The sequence below is a fragment of the Triturus cristatus genome, chromosome 5_1 (genome assembly GCF_964204655.1).
Source record: "Triturus cristatus chromosome 5_1, aTriCri1.1, whole genome shotgun sequence".
Lineage (NCBI taxonomy): Eukaryota > Metazoa > Chordata > Amphibia > Caudata > Salamandridae > Triturus > Triturus cristatus.
Window position 1 is genome coordinate 173,734,834 of NC_140587.1, and position 20,900 is coordinate 173,755,733.

The window sequence follows — 20,900 nt, forward strand, 5'->3', positions numbered from 1 at the left end:
GATTGAAGCCCAGATACTCGCTGCACTCTACCACCGATCCATCAATGCATGATGCCCAGATACCCTCTGTACCACCAATCCCTCAATGCTTGATGCCCAGATACCTGCTGTACTGTACTAATCCATCAATGATTGATGCCCAGATACCTGCTGTACTGTAAAATCCATCAATGCTGGATGACCAGATGCCTGCTGTACTCTGCCACCAATCCATCAATGCTTGGTGCCCAGATACTTGCTGTACTGTACCAATCCGTCAATGATTGAAGCCCATATACTTGCTGCACTGTACCACCGATCCATCAATGCATGATGCCCAGTTACCCTCGGTACAACCAATCCATCAATGCTTGATGCACAGATACCTGCTGTACTGTACCATTCCATCAGAGCATGATGCCCAGATACCTGTTGTACTCTGCCACCAATCCATCAATGCTTGGTGCCCAGATACTTGGTGTACTGTACTATTCCATCAATGGTTGATGCTCATACACCTGCTTTACTCTGCCACCAATCCATCAATGCTTGGTGCCCAGATACTTGCTGTACTGTACCAATCCATCAATGATTGAAGCCCAGATACTCATTGCACTGTACCACCAATCCATCAATGCATGATGCCCAGATACCCTCGGGCCCACCAATTCATCAATGCTTGATGCCCAGATACCTGCTGTACTCTACCACCAATCCATCAATGCATGATGCCCAGATACCTGCTGTAATGTACTATCCATCAATGCAGGATGCCCAGATACCTGCTGTACTGTACCACCAATCCATCAATGCTTGATACCCAGATACCTGTTGTACTGTACCACCAATCCATCAATGCTTGATACCCAGATACCTGCTGTACTGTACCACCACTCCATCAATGCATGATGCCCAGATACCTGCTGTACTGTACAATCCATCAATGCAGGATGCCCAGATACCTGCTGTACTGTACTACCAATCCATCAATGTTTGATACCCAGATACATGCTGGACTGTACCACCAATCCATCAATACTTGATGCCCAGATACCTGCTCTACTGTACCAATCCATCAATGCATGATGCTCAGATACCTGCTTTACTGTACCACCAATCCATCAATGTTTGATGCCCAGATACCTGCGGTACTCTACCACCATCCATCAATGCTTGATGCCCAGATACCTGCTGTACTCTACCACCAATCCATCAATGCTTGATGCCCTGAAACCTGCTGTACTGTACAATCAATCAATGCTTGATGCCCAGATACCTGCTGTACTGTACCACCAATCCATCAATTCTTGGAACCCAGATACCTGCTGTACTCTGACACCAATCCATCAATGCTTGGTGCCCAGATACTTGCTGTACTGTACCACTGATCCATCAATGCATGATGCCCAGATACTCTCTGTACCACCAATCCATCAATGCTTGATGCCCAGATACCTGCTGTACTGTACCAATCCATCAATGATTGATGCCCAGATACCTGCCTTACTGTAAAATCCTTCAATGCTTGATTCCCAGATACCTGCTGTACTCTGCCACCAATCCATCAATGCTTGGTGCCCAGATACCTGCTGTACTCTGCCACCAATCTCTCAATGCTTGGTGCCCAGATACTTGCTGTACTGTACCAATCCGTCAATGATTGAAGCCCAGATACTCGCTGCACTCTACCACCGATCCATCAATGCATGATGCCCAGATACCCTCTGTACCACCAATCCCTCAATGCTTGATGCCCAGATACCTGCTGTACTGTACTAATCCATCAATGATTGATGCCCAGATACCTGCTGTACTGTAAAATCCATCAATGCTGGATGACCAGATGCCTGCTGTACTCTGCCACCAATCCATCAATGCTTGGTGCCCAGATACTTGCTGTACTGTACCAATCCGTCAATGATTGAAGCCCATATACTTGCTGCACTGTACCACCGATCCATCAATGCATGATGCCCAGTTACCCTCGGTACAACCAATCCATCAATGCTTGATGCACAGATACCTGCTGTACTGTACCAATCCATCAGAGCATGATGCCTAGATACCTGCTGTACTCTGCCACCAATCCATCAATGCTTGGTGCCCAGATACTTGCTGTACTGTACTATTCCATCAATGGTTGATGCTCATACACCTGCTTTACTCTGCCACCAATCCATCAATGCTTGGTGCCCAGATACTTGCTGTACTGTACCAATCCATCAATGATTGAAGCCCAGATACTCACTGCACTGTACCACCAATCCATCAATGCATGATGCCCAGATACCCTCGGGCCCACCAATTCATCAATGCTTGATGCCCAGATACCTGCTGTACTCTACCACCAATCCATCAATGCATGATGCCCAGATACCTGCTGTACTGTACAATCCATTAATGCAGGCTGCCAAGATATCTGCTGTACTGTACCACAAATCCATCAATGCTTGATACCCATATACCTGCTGGACTCTACCAATCCATCAAAGGTTGATGCCCAGATACCTGCTGTAATGTACTATCCATCAATGCAGGATGCCCAGATACCTGCTGTACTGTACCACCAATCCATCAATGCTTGATGCCCAGATACCTGTTGTACTGTACCACCAGTCCATCAATACTTGATACCCAGATACCTGCTGTACTGTACCACCACTCCATCAATGCATGATGCCCAGATACCTGCTGTACTGTACAATCCATCAATGATTGATGCCCAGATACCTGCCTTACTGTAAAATCCTTCAATGCTTGATTCCCAGATACCTGCTGTACTCTGCCACCAATCCATCAATGCTTGGTGCCCAGATACCTGCTGTACTCTGCCACCAATCTCTCAATGCTTGGTGCCCAGATACTTGCTGTACTGTACCAATCCGTCAATGATTGAAGCCCAGATACTCGCTGCACTCTACCACCGATCCATCAATGCATGATGCCCAGATACCCTCTGTACCACCAATTCCTCAATGTTTGATGCCCAGATACCTGCTGTACTGTACTAATCCATCAATGATTGATACCCAGATACCTGCTGTACTGTAAAATCCATCAATGCTGGATGACCAGATGCCTGCTGTACTCTGCCACCAATCCATCAATGCTTGGTGCCCAGATACTTGCTGTACTGTACCAATCCGTCAATGATTGAAGCCCATATACTTGCTGCACTGTACCACCGATCCATCAATGCATGATGCCCAGTTACCCTCGGTACAACCAATCCATCAATGCTTGATGCACAGATACCTGCAGTACTGTACCAATCCATCAGAGCATGATGCCCAGATACCTGCTGTACTCTGCCACCAATCCATCAATGCTTGGTGCCCAGATACTTGCTGTACTGTAACATTCCATCAATGGTTGATGCTCATACACCTGCTTTACTCTGCCACCAATCCATCAATGCTTGGTGCCCAGATACTTGCTGTACTGTACCAATCCATCAATGATTGAATCCCAGATACTCACTGCACTGTACCACCAATCCATCAATGCATGATGCCCAGATACCCTCGGGCCCACCAATTCATCAATGCTTGATGCCCAGATACCTGCTGTACTCTACCACCAATCCATCAATGCATGATGCCCAGATACCTGCTGTACTGTACAATCCATTAATGCAGGCTGCCAAGATATCTGCTGTACTGTACCACAAATCCATCAATGCTTGATACCCATATACCTGCTGGACTCTACCAATCCATCAAAGGTTGATGCCCAGATACCTGCTGTAATGTACTATCCATCAATGCAGGATGCCCAGATACCTGCTGTACTGTACCACCAATCCATCAATGCTTGATGTCCAGATACCTGTTGTACTGTACCACCAATCCATCAATGCTTGATACCCAGATACCTGCTGTACTGTACCACCACTCCATCAATGCATGATGCCCATATACCTGCTGTACTGTACAATCCATCAATGCAGGATGCCCAGATACCTGCTGTACTGTACTACCAATCCATCAATGTTTGATACCCAGATACATGCTGGACTCTACCAATCCATCAATGCTTGATGTGAGAAAGTGCCATCTTTCTTGCATGGTATGCCCCCACTATTTGCTGAATTGCTGAATGTACTTTGCCTGAGTGTGCCCTGGACTCCTGCCAATCAGGTACCCAGGGTCTATGTTCCTTCCCTAAAACCTAAAACCCTAAATTGGCAAACCCTGGCCAATATGTCCACCCCTGATAAATGGTACCCTAGGTACCCAGGGCCTTGTGCCCATGGAAGGCCTCGAAGGGCTGTAGCCCTTATTGTGCCACCCTTAGAGGCCCTGTACCCTAACACAATCACACTGTCCTTGCAAGCTTTGTGTCTGGGTACAAGGCAAAACCAAGAGTCGACATGGCACACATCCCTGTGTGCCATGCCCACAACCTACACTGCCCTGGCATACATCAGCCACCCCTCTAGCTGGGTGCCCTATGCCAGTGGTGTGGGCACAGGAGTATGATCCCTGTACCCTTACAGTACCCAGGTCCATTCTTGGGCACTGTAAGTGCAGTGCTGCCATTTAAGAGTATATTCAAACACAAACTCCACAGCACCATAATGGCAACACTGAAGACTGAGAAGTTTGGTATTAAACTTCTCAGCACATTAAACCCGCACTGATGCCAGTGTGGGATTTAATGTACAAAGCACTACAAAGGGCATCTTAGAGATGCCCCCTGAAACCTAACCTACAATCCACATCTGGTCTGGGAGGCTGCGTAGGCTGCCACACAGCAGACATGTTGCTGGACCCCTGGGTGGAGAGCCCCCGCTCTCCTGGGCCTGCAACAATGCACATCCTGGGCGAGGTGCTAGGTCTCCTTCCCCAGGATGGGCAGGGGGAAGCTTCAAAGGCATGCCGCCTTTGTGAGCTTCTCCAGGCCACTTGCTGTACCCAGCAAACTGGCCCCCACCGGTTCTGACCCCCACTCTGGGGGGAAGACTGACCGGAAACTCCAAGTAAGGACAGGGAATGTGCCAGCCTGCCAACCCCACCCCTCAGGTGTGGGAGGCGAGGTGAAGCACATCTTTGGGCACTCGCCATCTTGAAGATGGGAAGCCCTGCCCAATCAGGACTAGGCTACTGCCCCCCTCCCACAGGAGAGTGGCAGGATAGGGGGTGTACCCACCCCAGGGCAGCGACCCATTGGTCCCTGCCCTTTACCTACCTGTAACACCCCTAAATCTAGGATTTAGAGGCACCCTGAACCTTCCTTCTTCAGATTCCAGATTCTGAAAAAGTAAAGAAGAGAAAGAAGAAAGAAGACCTGCCGTGCAGTTGCTAAGAAGAGGAAGACACCAACTGCTTTGGCCCCAGCCCTACCGGCCTGTCGACCCTCGAACCTGCTCCTGCTAAATCCCGGCACCTCTTGTCGCCAGCAACCTCACAAACCCCGGAGGACCTGGCTACCTTGTGACTCTGAGCATCTGGGACTCCCATGAGCAGTGGCTCTGCTCAAAGCAAGTTTCTAACCCCTGGCATCAGCCCGGAACCGCGAACCCTGCACACTCTGCACCCGCCAAGCCTGGCCTGTGCAGGAGTGGACAAAAACCCCGAGGACGTCCCCCCGGCGACTGTGACCCCAAATCCGGCACCCAAGGACTCACCTCGACACTCCTGAAGACGCCTGCAGCCTCAGAACCAGGGACCCCCCCAACCGCGATCAACAGAGGGTAAGATTTCCCGACACCAAAAGGCACACCTGCACCCGGCGCACTGCTGCCCCCTCTGCCCGACTCCTGGGTACCTACCTATCCTCCAACTACCCAACTTTCCTCTCAAAGTGGTGGTGGCACCTGAAGAATCTTCGTCTCCGAGCTTGCAACCTTTGTTCATCCTGGAGCTTTCCCATTGAAATCCATTGAGTGCCCGAAGGCTCAAAAGCACCCTGCACCCAGCCGCCCGAGTGGTCCTGGCAGTGTAACTTCTACTCCTACCTACTTCCCCATTTGCCCTGAGCAAGTGACCAGGAGCCCAGCTCCCACAGACGTGTGGCCTGCTAGTCAGCAGCCACCAATCAAGGCCCCCCTACCTCCCATAGGATAACATTGGGCCTAACTCACTCTGCACCTGGCTGCCCCAGTGCCGCTGAGGGTCTAACAACTGTACCAACCTGACCCTGGGAGACCCCTGAGTCTGTGCCCAGAAACTTAACTCTGCCAGTCGAGGGGCGTGGCTGGACGGCATGGCCAGCTAGTCGCTTCTCTGCGGAGCTCCTGCCCCGTATGGAAAACTCCTACAGTAATCCTGGCGAAATTACCATATTTTCCGATGAAGTGGATATCTGGCCCCCCCCTGCCCTGAGGGTCCCTGATCGGGGTGAGGAGGCAGTTCACAGTGGGAGAAATCGCCTCTAAAATCCTGGAGACGCGCCGGCTTACCTGATTGTAAGATGGCGGCGCTGGCCCATGTCAGGGGATCGCGGACCTCTCCGTAAGCCATCTCTCACAGGCTCCGGGGTGGAGACCCGCGCCGGGGTCCCGGATGGAACCACGATCCTCGCCGCAGTGAGTGGGGGCCTGGTGGAGGTGAACCCGGAGGTGGGTAACGGTGGCGGATCCCCAGGCCCCTTGAAGCCTTGAGACCCGGACGGGCGCGCGAGCCCGGTGCTGAGGGTGTGCCGAGACTGGCCCACCCGATATCCTGCGGAACCTTAATTTGGCATATCCGGGTGGCGTTGAGTGTCGGGAGCCGGGAGCCGGTAGAGAGCGGAGATGCCCCCCGGGCCTCGGCAGGTCTGGCTGCGCGGCGGTGCCTACAGTGCAGCCCCCGGTGAAGGAGGAAAAACAACGCAAGAAGGAGGAGGCGGGGCCTCGTGGGCCGGCGTGGACATCTACGTGAGGCCGCAGCTCTGCGGCCTGCCTAGTGGTTGGCCTGGAGGCCGCGTGGGGACTGCCTGGGGGCCTGGCTGTGAGCCTTGGATGTCTGGGGGCTGCATCTCGAGCCAGTCTGTGGGGGTCGCGTGCCCAGTGAACGACTTGCCACCCGGAAGCCTGGCAGTACTGAACCGAGGCCAGAGATAGGCCCGGATAGAAGAAAAAAGGTGAGGTGAGGCCTACCTTCACTCCAGCGGGGGAATTGGAAGCAAGATTTGACGACGTCGTGAGGGCTGAGCAGTGGTGCACAGTGCTGAAGGCTGGGGGTTGTACCCCAGGAGGTGAGGTGAGGGGTCCCCATTCGAGTGGCGTGTATGGGGTTCGGACTCGGGGTGCTCCACTAGACCAGCCTGCTGTGGCTGGGGAACAGAAGCGGAAGGCCTGGTAACAGCTCCGAGCGGCGGACGGGTGGCCTGCTTGGCGTGGACGACACTGAATCCCCAGTGGGGAGGTGGATTGTCGGAGGGAAACCCCTTCCCTGGTTCGTTTAGACGGAGGGGCCACTGCGTCATCCCTTGCGACGGCCTCGCGGACGATGGGGATGGACCGTCCCCTGAGAGGCGCCCAGACGAATAAAATTGCGCAATACACGGTCCCGGGGCCGACAACGACGGATCGCCTTCGTGCGGATATGGAGCAAGGGGCCCACCAAGACTCGGCCGCCCGAGATAAAGAAGATATATTGGCAGCGATTCGAGACTCCAGGGTGGCATTGGAAACAAAAATGGATGGGATGGCCATTGACATTAATCACCTACGCCTGGATCTCAGGAAGGTGGCAGACAGGGTCACCACTACGGAGGGAGACCTGAGTACTCTACAGTCAGAGGTCAGACAGCTGCGGGAGACGGTCACGGCTCTCCAGGGTCATACGGCCCGACTGGAGGACAGGGCGGAAGAACTGAAGGACGCTCTCGGCGGAACAATCTCCGCTTTATGGGATTTCCTGAAAAGGTGGAGGTGCCAGCAGCTGACCTCTTTTTGGAAGACTGGATTGGCAGAGCGTTCCCCCAGCTGAGGCTATCCAAGATGTTTGCGGTGGAAAGGGCACATAGATCGCTGGGGCCACCACCAAAACCAGACTCCCCGCCAAGATCCTTGATTGCCCGGCTGTTCAACTTTAGGGATCGGGACATGATTTTGCAGCATATTCGTGCCAAAGGCCCACCTCGGTTTGAAGGCCAAGACATTCACATTTACCCCGACTATACTAAAAAAGTGCAAGACCTGGGAACGACTTCCTGAGTGTTAAAAGACGGATGCGAAGCCCTAATATTAAATATAGCCTGATGTTCCCAGCTAGGCTCTGGGTGCAGTACGCAGACAAAGTCCACTTCTTTGGTACCCCATCGGAGGCAGCAGATTGGACTGCACCCTGAGCTGAGCTGAGGTTGAGCTGAAGGCCCATGCAGCCATGCTGGGCATCCCTGAATTGGTGTGTGTGCAAACCAGAGCACAGAGCAAGAGGAAGGGTGAAAAAGTAGGTCTGGAGCCTGAAATAATGGCCCAGCCAACCAAGAGAAAAGGAAAGAAGAGTGGGGAACCAGCTTCTGTACAGCAGAACACTCAGGACCCCTCTCCACAGGGAGAGGACTTGGAAACCCCTGAGGGAACTGAGCCCATGGAGCTTGACCCTTACCAGGTTGAACTCTTGGGCCCAGGGGGACCCTCTAGGGAAGAGCTGTGCCAGGGTCAGCGAGACTGTCCCACTCTCGAAAGCCTGAGGCAGCAAGCTGCTTCAGAAGCAAAGGGAGTTGTCAGTGGTACCCACAGAGCTTATTGGGAAGAGGATTTATTGTATGCTGAGGCAAGAGACCCCACTCCTGGAACCACCAGGAGGGTGGTAGTGCCACAGAAGTACAGGGAGTTCCTCCTAACTTTGGCTTATGACATCCCCCTAGCTGGACATCTGGGGCAATCCAAAACTTGGGAAAGGCTAGTTAGTCACTTTTAATGGCCCCAGATGCACCAAAAGGTGAAGGAGTTTGTCAGCTCCTGTGTTACATGTCGAGACAGGTGGCCACCTAAAGGCCCCCCTGATCCCACTACCAGTGGTGGGGGTACCCCTTGAAAGGGTAGAAGTGGACATTGTGGGTCCACCTGAACCTCCCACAGACTCAGGGAACAAATTCATTCTAGTAGTAGTGGATCATGCTACTAGGTACCCTGAAGCAATTCCACTTAGGACTACTACAGCTCCTGCAGTAGCCAAGGCTCTCCTGGGTGTCTTCACCAGGGTAGGGTTTCCTAAGGAGGTGGTTTCAGACAGAGGTTCCAACTTCATGTTTGCTTACCTGACACACATGTGGAAGGAGTGTGGCGTGCAGTACACGTTTACTACACCCTACCATCCACAAACCAATGGCCTTGTTGAGAGATTCAACAAGACATTGAAAGACATGATCATGGGACTCCCTGAGAAACTCAAAAGGAGATGGGCTGTCCTGTTGCCATGCCTGCTTTTTGTTTACAGAGAAGTACCACAGACGGGAGTAGGTTTCTCACCCTTTGAACTTCTGTTTGGTTATCCTGTGAGGGGACCACTTTGTCTTGTAAAAGAGGGCTGGGAGAGGCCTCTTCAAGAGCCCAAACAAGACATAGTGGACTATGTGCTTGGCCTAAGGTCCAGACATGGAAAAAGCATCCAAAAACCTTGAGGCCAGCCAGGAGCTTCAGAAGCACTGGTATGACCAAAAAGCTGCACTGGTTGAATTTCAACCTGGGCAACAGGTGTGGGGTTTGGAGCCAGTGGCACCAAGGGCCCTCCAAGATAGATGGAGTGGCCCTTACCCTATCCTAGAGAGAAGGAGTGAGGTCACCTATTTAGTTGACCTGGGCACTAGCAGGACACCCAAAAGGGTTATCCATGTGAACCGCCTTAAGCTCTACAATGACAGGGCTGACATCACCATGCTGATGGTGACTGATGGGGAACAGGAAGCAGAGAGTGAACCTCTCCCTGATCTCCTCTCCTACAGCCCACAAGATGGGTCAGTGGATGGTGTTGTCTCTTCAGACACCCTCTCTGCCCAACAGCAGACTGACTGCAAGCAAGTCTTGCAACAGTATGCTAGCCTCTTTTCCCTGACCCCTGGTCTGACAAACTGGTGTACCCATGATGTGGACACTGGTGACAGTGCACCTGTCAAAAACAATATCTATCGCCAGTCAGACCAAGTCAAAGAAAGCATCAAAGCTGAAGTCAGCAAGATGCTGAAGTTAGGGGTCATTGAACCCTCTGAGAGCCCCTGGTCTAGCCCAGTGGTTCTGTCCCCAAACCTCATCAACAGGGTGGAAAGAGAGAGATGAGTTTCTGGTTGGACTATAGAGGGCTCAACTCTGTCACCAAGACAGATGCTCATCCTATTCCAAGAGCAGATGAACTGTTAGATAAATTGGGGGCAGCCAAATTCCTCAGTACCTTTGACTTAACTGCAGGGTACTGGCAGATTGGCATGGCCCCAGGAGCAAAAGAAAAAACAGCATTCTCCACACCTGATGGGAATTACCAGTTTACTGTGATGCCTTTTGGGTTAAAGAATGCCCCTGCCACCTTCCAGAGGTTGGTGAACCATGTCCTGGCTGGGCTGGAGTCCTTTAGTGCAGCTTATCTTGATGATATTGCTGACTTTAGCTCCACCTGGCAGGATCACCTGATCCACCTTGGGAAGGCTTTAGAGGCTCTGCAAAATGCCAGATAGGGCAGGGCACTGTGGTATACTTGGGCCACCTTGTAGGTGGAGGCCAGGTATAACCCTTACAACCCAAGATCCAGGCCATCCTGGACTGGGTAGCTCCAACAACCCAGACCCAAGTCAGGGCATTCCTTGGCTTGACTGGTACTACAGGAGGTTTGTGAAGGGATATGGGTCCATTGTGACTCCCCTCACAGAACTCACCTCCAAGAAGATGCCCAAGAAGGTAAACTGGACAGTTAGTTGTCAAAAGGCTTTTGACACCCTGACAGAAGCAATGTGCTCAGCACCAATTTTAAAAGCTCTAGATTATGCCAAGCAGTTTATAGTGCAGACTGATGCCTCTGAGCTAGGGGTAGGAGCGGTCCTATCCCAGACCAATGATGAAGGCCAAGACCAACCTGTTGCTTTTAGAAGCAGGAGGCTACTCCCCAGAGAGCAGCGTTGGAGTGCCATTGAGAGGGAGGCCTTTGCTGTGGTTTGGTCCCTGAATAAGTTGAGGCCATACGTGTTTGGTACTCACTTCCTGGTTCAAACTGACCACAGACCTCTCAGATGGCTAATGCAGATGAAAGGGGAAAATCTAAAACTACTAAGGTGGTCCATCTCCCTCCAGGGAATGGACTTTGAAGTGGAACACAGACCAAGAACTGCCCATGCCAACGCAGATGGCCTTTTCAGGTTCTTCCACTTAGACAATGAAGACTCCCTAGGGCAAGGTTAGTCTCATCATCTTTCGTTTGGGGGGGGGGGGGGTTGTGTGAGAAAGTGCCATCTTTCTTGCATGGTATGCCCCCACTTTTTGCTGAATTGCTGAATGTACTTTGACTGAGTGTGCCCTGGACTCCTGCCAATCAGGTGCCCAGGGCCTATGTTCCTTCCCTAAAACCTAAAACCCCAAATTGGCAAACACTGGCCACATGTCCGCCCCTGGTAAATGGTACCCTAGGTACCCAGGGCCTTGTGACCAGGGAAGGCCTCTAAGAGCTGCAGCACTTATTGTGCCACCCTTAGAGGCCCTGTACCCTAACACAACCACACTGCCCTTGCAGGCTGAGTGTCTGGGTACAAGGCAAAACCAAGAGTCGACATGGCACACATCCCTGTGTGCCATGCCCACAACCTACATTGCCCTGGCATACATCAGTCACCCCTCTAGCTGGGTGCCCTATGCCAGTGGTGTGGGCACAGGAGCATGAGCCCTGTGCCCCTACAGTACCCAGGTCCATTCCTGGGCACTTTAAGTGCAGTGCTGCCATTTAAGAGTATATGGTGCTGAGAGCTCGTCAAACACGAACTCCACAGCACCATAATGGCAACACTGGAGACTGAGAAGTTTGGTATCAAACTTCTCAGCACCTTAAACCCGCACTGATGCCAGTGTGGGATTTAATGTACAAAGCACTTCAGAGGGCATCTTAGAGATGCCCCCTGAAACCTAACCTACAATCCACATCTGGTCTGGGAGGCTGCCTAGGCTGCCACACAGCAGACATGCTGCTGGACCCCTGGGTGGAGAGCCCCCACTCTCCTGGGCCTGCAACAATGCACATCTTGGGCGAGGTACTAGGTCTCCTCCCCCAGGATGGGGGAAGCTAAGAAGTTGGATGCCGACCGCTGGGGGTCGCATAACTAGTTAGCATGGAGGAGTCTCGTTCGTTATCAGAATTAACCAGACAAATCGCTCTACCAACTAAGAACGGCCATGCACCACCACCCACAGAATCGAGAAAGAGCTATCAATCTGTCAATCCTTTCCCTGTTCGGGACGGGTGAGGTTTCCCATGTTGAGTCAAATTAAGCCGCACGCCCCACTTCTGGTGGTGCCCTTCAGTCAATTCCTTTAAGTTTCAGCTTTGCAATCATACTCCCCCCGGAACCCAAAGACTGGTTTCTCGGAAGCTGCTCAGCGGGTCATGGGAATAAGGCCGCCGGATCGCTAGTCGGCATAGTTTATGGTCGGAACTACGACGGTATCTGATCGTCTTTGAACCTCCGACTTTCGTTCTTGATTAATGAAAACATTCTTGGCAAATGCTTTCGCTCTGGTTCGTCTAGCGCTGGTCCAAGAATTTCACCTCTAGAAGGCACAATACTAATGCCCCCGGCCGTCCCTCTTAATCATGGCCCCAGTTCCGAAAACCAACAAAATAGAACCGGAGTCCTATTCCATTATTCCTAGCTGAAGTATTCAGGCGACCGGCCTGCTTTGAACACGTTGGGCCCGATTCACAGAACTAACTTAAGACTAAATCCTAAACTTACTACCATTTTGGTATTCACAGAAGGCACTTACTCATTTTGGTATTCACAGAAGGCACTTACTCATTTCGGTATTCACAGAAGTTAGGAGTCCTAACTTTAGGACTCCTAAATGCCTTCTGTGAATACCGAAAGTCTTAAAATCAGGATTTTTCTCAGTTTAGTAGTAGTATAGTTAGCACTCCTAACTTTAGGACTCCCAAATGCCTTCTGTGAATACCGAAAGTCTTAAAATTAGGATTTTTCTCAATTTAGTAGTCCTAAATTTAGGACTCCTAACTTTAGGACTCCTAAATGCCTTCTGTGAATACCGAAAGCCTTAAAATTAGGATTTTTCTCAGTTTAGGAGTCCTAAGGTTAGGACTCCTAACTTTACAACTACTAAACTGAGAAAAATCCTAATTTTAAGGCTTTCGGTATTCACAGAAGGCATTTAGGAGTCCTAAATTTAGGACTACTAAATTGAGAAAAATCCTAATTTTAAGATTTTTGGTATTCACAGAAGGCATTTAGGAGTCCTAAAGTTAGGAGTCCTAACTATACTACTACTAAACTGAGAAAAATCCTAATTTTAAGACTTTCGGTATTCACAGAAGGCATTTAGGAGTCCTAAAGTTAGGAGTCCTAAATTTAGGACTACTAAATTGAGAAAAATCCTAATTTTAAGACTTTCGGTATTCACAGAAGGCATTTAGGAGTCCTAAAGTTAGGAGTCCTAACTTCTGTGAATACCGAAATGAGTAAGTGCCTTCTGTGAATACCAAAATGAGTAAGTGCCTTCTGTGAATACCAAAATGGTAGTAAGTTTAGGATTTTGTCTTAAGTTAGTTCTCTGAATCGGGCCCTCTGTGTTTTAATGCATCACTCCAAAAACCATAAGTAAGCACCATGAAAAATCGAAGTCTCGCTCTGTGGAGAAGAAAACATTCTGAGGATTTACCATAAAATGTGCATTTCTCAAACTGTTAGCAGAGCATTATTCACACTTGCTTACAGCACTGGAATCAATTTTTGGTCAGCATAAATAACTCTATACAAATAAAACATCTCCACTTCCCAGTCTGATCCAGTGCTGGAAACTGTTTAGGGGGAAGCAGAGGTCACTTATGTTGAGACCTACCTTGTAGGTGAGCTGCCGGCTTCTCTGGACTGCTGGCTTCGTGTCTCCTTGCCAGGAGGTAGGAGGCTGCGGAACAAAACGACATGATGTTAAACATGGGGTGCAGCGCGGCAGGTGTCTGTCCCTTACAGATTCACAGGCATCATCTTATCAACAGTGCAGCATTTGCTCCTAGCGCTGGCCGCCACAAACCAGCACCCTGAGCACCCATCTAATCACTGCCCCTACAATTCAATTTAATTTTATTCTCTTCAATTATTCAAATTGTTTTTTCCCTTCAAATTTGATGCCAGCTTAATCTAGGGTTCCTTGTTTGCCGATATCCATGGACACACATAGGCCCAGTTACTAAATAAATGGAGTGGTATCTGTGAGGGATATCACTCTGTTCATTAATAAATAGTCTGGAGAGGTTTCATGTCAAAATGTAGACCAAAGAAACATGCTGCTGCCAGAATATCATGGCCGAGATATCGAGAACCAAACTATCAAGGAAGTAAGTGCATATAGGTAAGTATAGATTTACTAATTCTTTACATACACATACCTTGAAGAAACATGTATCCTCAAGCTACAGTTAGGTGGTCCTGAATGTTTTGTTCATGATATTTTGATCGCCCATTATTCTGGAGTCCATAGAATTCCCATTCCTGGATTATCTGGGAGCGGGAACATTGGACCCGATTTTACAGACTGAAAAATCTGGCTGGTCAAATTGCTTATGTTGTAGCCGCCAGACCCTGGCCTTGGGCCCCTGGTCAGTGGCGTGACAATAGCCCCTGTGGCTCTTGTGGGGTGGGGGTCGTGCACTCCAAGGGGCCCCCTCCGGCACTGTGCATGGGCAGCGGGCCCCTGAACTGAAAGCTCCTGACTGGGTCTGATGTATGGGGGCCCCTCTATGTATTTTGCAGGGGGTCCCCTCAAGTGCCATTCTGTTATACTTGCTGCTCAGCCAGTGTGAGTGTGCTGTGGAATGTTGGTGAGTGAGAGAGTCAGTTAGTGTATTGGCTGAGCAGCAGGAAGGCTGCTTCTGGTGGCGCTCTCTGTACTTTCACTCTATTTATACTACAATCTTAATAAATATAACTTAAGCTGGAGTTGGATCATCGTTTCGTTACAACACATTCCTATACCCACCCTTAGCTCGTATGTACCACCTGCTCGGAGCAAGTGACAAATGTGAGCACTGAACAGGCTAAAGCCACATAATCAGCACAAGCAGCAGCAATATACACGCGCACACACACACTCACACACACACATAGGGCACCAGTTTAAGTTAGTCACCAAATTCGAATAAAAAAATAAAATTAAAAAAAACATAAAAACAAATGATGGGTTTGCCAAAAACATGATTTGACTATATTTATTAGTTACTTTTAGCTAGACTAGCGCCACCCAGCACACACCTGCACACAGAGCGTTGCAAGTTATTCACATAACAGGAAGCAGGAGTACAAGGTGCACATGCACCTGCAGCATGGGAAGAAGTAGTGCAAGCTTCCCTCACACACACATAACAGGAAGTAGATGTACAAGGTGCCCACAAACACACACACACCTGCAGCATAGGGAGAAGCAGTGCAAGCTTCCCTCACATACACATAACAGGAAGTAGATGAACAAGGTGCACACACACCTGCAGCATAGGAAGAAGCAGTGCAAGCTTCCCTCACACACACATAACAGGAAGTAGATGTGCAAGGTGCACACAAATGCACACACCTGCATCATAGGAAGAGGCAGTGCAAGCGTCCCTCACACTCACATAACAGGAAGTAGATGTGCAAAGTACACATTAACACACACCTGCAGTATAGGGAGAAACAGTGCAAGTGTCCCTCACACTCACGTAACAGGAAGTAGATTGCAAGCAGCTCACACGCACACACCTGCAACATAGAAAGAAGCAGTGTAAGCTTCCCTCACACAGAATGGGGTACAACATACATTAGCAGCAGTACAACAACCCTCAGACTTTGAAAATATACAATAGGGACAAAATAATAAAATAGGGGCAAAAGCTGCACAAACCTTTACAGAAATATTAGGTACCACACAAAATAGCAGCACTGCACGCATTCCTCAAACAAGTTCAACACAGGCAGCATCAGCACAAGCATCCCTAATAAATACCCCACTTACAGCGGTAGTGCATTCATCATACAAGTAAAGCACAGAACAAGTCAGTGCAAACAGCTGTAGCACTCTTCTGCCATAGCTCTGGCTTTGTGATGTTGCTGGCCTAATGATGTTGTTGGCTTCCTGAAGAGCGTATTTTTTATGAGTTGTGGAAATTCATCCGCAACAGTCAGGAGGGGTGTAGTGTCTGCGCTGTCCAGTTCTCCCCGTGTGTCCTGTAACTACATATAGTATCACCTTGTGCTAAATCTGAGGGTTGATGGAGGGATGAAGTTGTTGACTCCGGAGCCAAGAGATCAGAGTAACTGCCCCAGGAATACAAAGTGAGTCTTATCTGAGGCACTGAACCTGTGTGTCCATAGTGAATATCCTCCCACCTGCCTTGTGATTTCTGGCCATGTCCTACTCATGCGTAGATATAGCAGATCAGTATTGTCATGTGGTGACACACTGTGTGCAAGGACCCTTGCCTCCGTCTTCTCCGACCACGGTACTCATTTTAGTTACTTCTAGCCTCAATCTGGCGCCTTCTGCCTGTGGCTCTTCAGGTGGCTAGTACCCAAGCGAGCGACAAAGTGTCACTGACCGACAATTGGAGCACCTCTAAGGTCGACTTTGAACACATAGAACAAAACGCATTTAGGAGTGGTGGGATTCCATCATGGCCACCCCTGAAACCCAAGATGTGACCCAAATCCTGATCCATGATCGTGTCTGTGTCTACCTGGGAAGTCAGTGCTTGGGGAGGTAGGTGTCTCATTAGGGACCTCCAAATGTATCTTTATTTCAATTTATGTGCTTTGTGAAGTGTAGACAAGGCATTGTAAGGCCAGAGCGTTGAGCCAGAAGAACTTAGTACACGCCAGATTTTCATGATATCCACATATTTAGGAAACAATGAATAAAAAGGCCTCGTTATGTAACTGCTGTGATATTTATTGCACCTGATAAAATTTGCCTTTGCTGGGACAGTAATTACCACCCAATTAAGAGTTGTTTCCCCTGATAATGAGGAACAACATGCTAGTTTTAGTGCTTACTGTACCAGAATGTGCAGGTTCTGGTATTTGCCAGTCATTGTGCTTCCGATCAATGTTGGGGGGGGGTTGACCTGCCAAGATTTATCCGATGCATGCGATTTTTATTGCAATACTAATAATTCTGATATGTAAATTTACAGGAATTACCGCACATATCAGAAATGAACAGCAAACGTGCAATAAGGGTTTAAATGGGAATCCCTTAAATGAGCCACTGATTATCCTGAAAGCCTGGCCAACGTCCAGCCCTGAAGATGCGCTTGATCTACAGCATCGATACACATCTGGGAGAATGGCCAGGGGACCTCTAAGGCCATCCTTTTCATAATCAGAGCTCCATTAAAATGCCAGAACATGGTGTACCCTGAATGAGAAACTCAGGTCAGAATTGCCATATGGGGCCGGAAGCCTCTAATGTCTATGGGATCTGCCACACAGGAGAGCAAGCAAAGTAAGGCATTACAGAAACAGAAATGGCGTCAGCACCTCAGGGTGGGGGACTGACGGGCTGGCTCAAAGTTCCATGAATACCCTTCTTTTCATTGATGGTGACCTCAAGAATAGGTCTTAGTCTTCAAATGTTGCCTAAATGGGAGTATCAGAGGGTGAGGGAAATTCTCAGTTCCACAAGTTTTGATATGTATCATGAAGTGAGCATCAAGGAAATGTAGTTTGGTGAGTCAACCTACCTTCCGAGTGGGCGTGGGCACGTAGATCTTTGTTGCTGGATTCTTTCTGAAAGAAATTAAAAGAATGCAAATGTTAAGTACGGGCATTAAAGGAACACTACACCAGTAAATTAGCCAACAAGATGCATGCAAAACATTCAAATATGTAGTGTAAACTAGTGGTGATGCCAACTTTAGCTGCAGAATGTTGTTTACATGTAGTGTTTTCTTGCATTTCAACTGCAGCTGTTGTAAACATTAGCTGAAAAATAAAGGTAGGTGCCGAGTCAATGCAAATATATAAATATATGTATATATAGCTCGCACACCTTTTGGCAGGAGGAGACACCTGCCAAAGGCACATCTGCCTCAATAAAAGTCATAACAAATATCAACTGTGTGATCCTGCAAGAAAGCATGCCTCCTGAACTCTAAAATCCTGCAGGAATTCATTCTTTTTGTAGCAGAAGCAGGAGAGCGGCCCTGCCATCAGCACTCTGAGACCCTACAGGAAGTCCAGCATTCCAGCTTGGGAGGTAGCCTGTCTTCTGAACTCTGAGGGGACTCTTCCTTCACTCTGGGAATCTGCAGGATGCCCAGCCTTCCTGCTGGGGATGGAGCCTGTCTTCTCAACTGAGATCCTTCAGGATTGCATTCCATCCTGCTGGTGAGGGAGGCTGCTTTCTGCACTCTGAGATCCCGCAGGAACTCCTCCTGCACTCTGAGATCCTGCAGGAATCCCACCTTCCTGCTGGGGAGGGAGTCTACCTCCTACACTCTGCGATCCTGCAGGAACGCCTCCTGCACTCTGAGACCCTACAGGAAGTCCAGCCTTCCTGCTGGGGATGGAGCCTGCCTTCATACCAGAGATCCTGCAGGAATGCATTCCATTCTGCTGGGGAGGGAGCCTGCCTTCCAGCACTCTGAGATCCTGCAGGAACTCCTCCTGCACTCTGCGATCCCGCACTCTGAGATCCTGCTGGAACTCCTCCTGCACTCTGTGATCCTGCAGGATCCTGCACAAACTTCTCCTGCACTCTGCGATCCTGCAGGAACTCCTCCTGCACTCTTTTATCCTGCAGGAACTCATCCTACACTCCGCTAACCTGCACAAAATTCTCCTGCACTCTGCGATCTTACAGGAACTCCTCTTGCACTCTGCGATCCTGCATTCTGAGATCCTGCCGGAACTCCTCCTTCACTTTGAGATCCTGCTGGAATTCCTCCTGCACTGAGATCCTGCAGGAATGCCTGCCATCCTGCTGATGAGGGAGCCAGCCTCCTGCACTCTGAGATCCTCCACACATCCCCTAGAAAAACAGGAGAGGGTTCCAATACATTGTGTGAAGAGTGACGCGGGGCTAGGAGGAGGCGTGAACAGCAGGGGAAGCCCCTCCGTCAGAATGGGCATCTTGTGTGAATAGAGGCGCTAGGTGCCCTGGGTGGCTCAACACTGTACGGAAGTTGGGAGTGTTCACAAACGAACCAGCGGTGACTCTCCCCTTCCCGCTGTGCATCAAGCGCCCAATGGATCCTATGAAAGCAAGGGAAATGAAACCCCTCCTTGGCTGGGCAGTAAAAGGGCGCCATATGGGCCGTCGAGAGTCCGGTGCCACTGCACCTACTGCAATCATTACATCAGCACCTGTGATTCTATCATTGCTTCGTGTGCAGTGCCATGAAGTTTGCTTCTCGACTCCTACCTTGGTGTTGCGGTGCGCGAGGACCAGAAGCGTGGTGGCAGTGCCTAGCGCCAAGATGCACATGAGGCTGATGAGCTGCCAGCAGCGGTCCTGCGCCCTGGGCTGCACGCGGAGCCGCCCCTGCTCTGAGCCCGTAACGGCGTGCTCGGGGCCAGGCTCCATGGTGGTTAGTGCGAGTGTCTACACGTAGCGCCTGGTGCCGGCTGGGTTCTGGCCTCCGCCGCCTCTGCGCTTTATAGGCAACCATCCCTCTCGGAAGCTGTGATGTCTCATAGGGGGAACCCCGCAGCCAGGGGCGAACACAGGCCCCCGCATCCCCCGCAGTGCGGGGGTGGGCCCACGAGCTGCAGGGGGCCCCCTCAGCACTGTACTCACACCAGAGAGCTCTGGCCCCTTCAACTTCCGTTACGCCACTGCCCGCAGCTAGGAGGAAGCCGGCACGCCAGGGGGCGGGGCCGGGCACTCAAAGTACCGGGAAGAGGATGCTGCGGGTTTCAGAGAAAGTGCCAACAACGGAGAGAGTGTTAGGCTGTTGAAATACGGGGAAATGCAGGGGTGGGGGCGGTGTGGGAAGGTCATGACAAAGAAAAGCACCAATATGGAGGGAAAAATTGCTGGGGGGAAAACGGGTGTAAGTGAGAGGAGAGGAGAAACGTGCACTGCCCGAGAAAGGTAGAGAAGGGAGAGAAAGGGATGAAATAAACAGGAGCTGTGCACAGAGGTGGAGGTGGGTTTGTGAGGTCAAGTGCCATAGGAGTGGCGATTAAAAGGGCAGGTTAAATGCAGCAGGAGAGGGGCAGGTAAAAGGGAGAGAGATGGTGATGAAAAATCCTAAAACCCTCTAATGGCTCTCATAATGTACCTCTATTCTGACCTGCACCATGCACTGCTGTCTGTCCTGAGAGCTCTATCACTACATCTCTATTCTGACGTTCAAGAGGTACTGAAAAATCTACCCCTTTCCACAATGCCCCTTTGCCCTAGTGCCCTAATAGGGTGGGTTGCATTTTTTCACGCCTAGCGCTTGCAATTCATGCTAGAATTTGGTGTATCACTGTGAAGTTTACTTAAATGGTCCTCTGCGTGGAAACTGAATGTGCAGTATCCCCTCGCTCACGAAAGGCACGCGAGATGCCAGCTGCTGGGCAGAAACCTTATAAAGAACTGGGCGAGAGGTCAGACCCTGGGCCAGTGCACCGGTGACCGCTTCCCATCGTTCAACCTTTCTGGAAGATGTCATAGCAGACTTGGGTTCGAGTGACCAGCTGGCATGGAGATAAAATCTGGGCAGTGACTAAAAAGTTCCGGAAATGAGGTCAGAATTCAGGCAATAATTCAGGACAAAAGACCAATTTCACAGACACATCTGAGGAGGAGAAGCAGCAGTCCCTGC

The 20,900-nt window shown here is 50.1% G+C and overlaps 1 protein-coding gene across 1 annotated transcript in view; it reads right to left on the bottom strand.

Moving 5' to 3' along the window:
* The window catches only part of LOC146830576 (lymphotoxin-alpha-like), a 42,326-nt gene extending 22,397 nt beyond the window's left edge, over positions 1-19,929 (bottom strand). Inside the window, exons 1-3 of the mRNA XM_085604053.1 lie at positions 19,508-19,929; positions 17,826-17,871; positions 13,955-14,020 (exon numbers count right to left, since the gene is read on the bottom strand). Of these exons, the coding sequence (XP_085460179.1) occupies positions 13,955-14,020; positions 17,826-17,871; positions 19,508-19,669 (274 nt within the window). The 5' untranslated portion in view covers positions 19,670-19,929. The remainder of the gene's footprint in view (positions 1-13,954; positions 14,021-17,825; positions 17,872-19,507) is intronic.
* Positions 19,930-20,900: the final 971 nt, after the last annotated feature.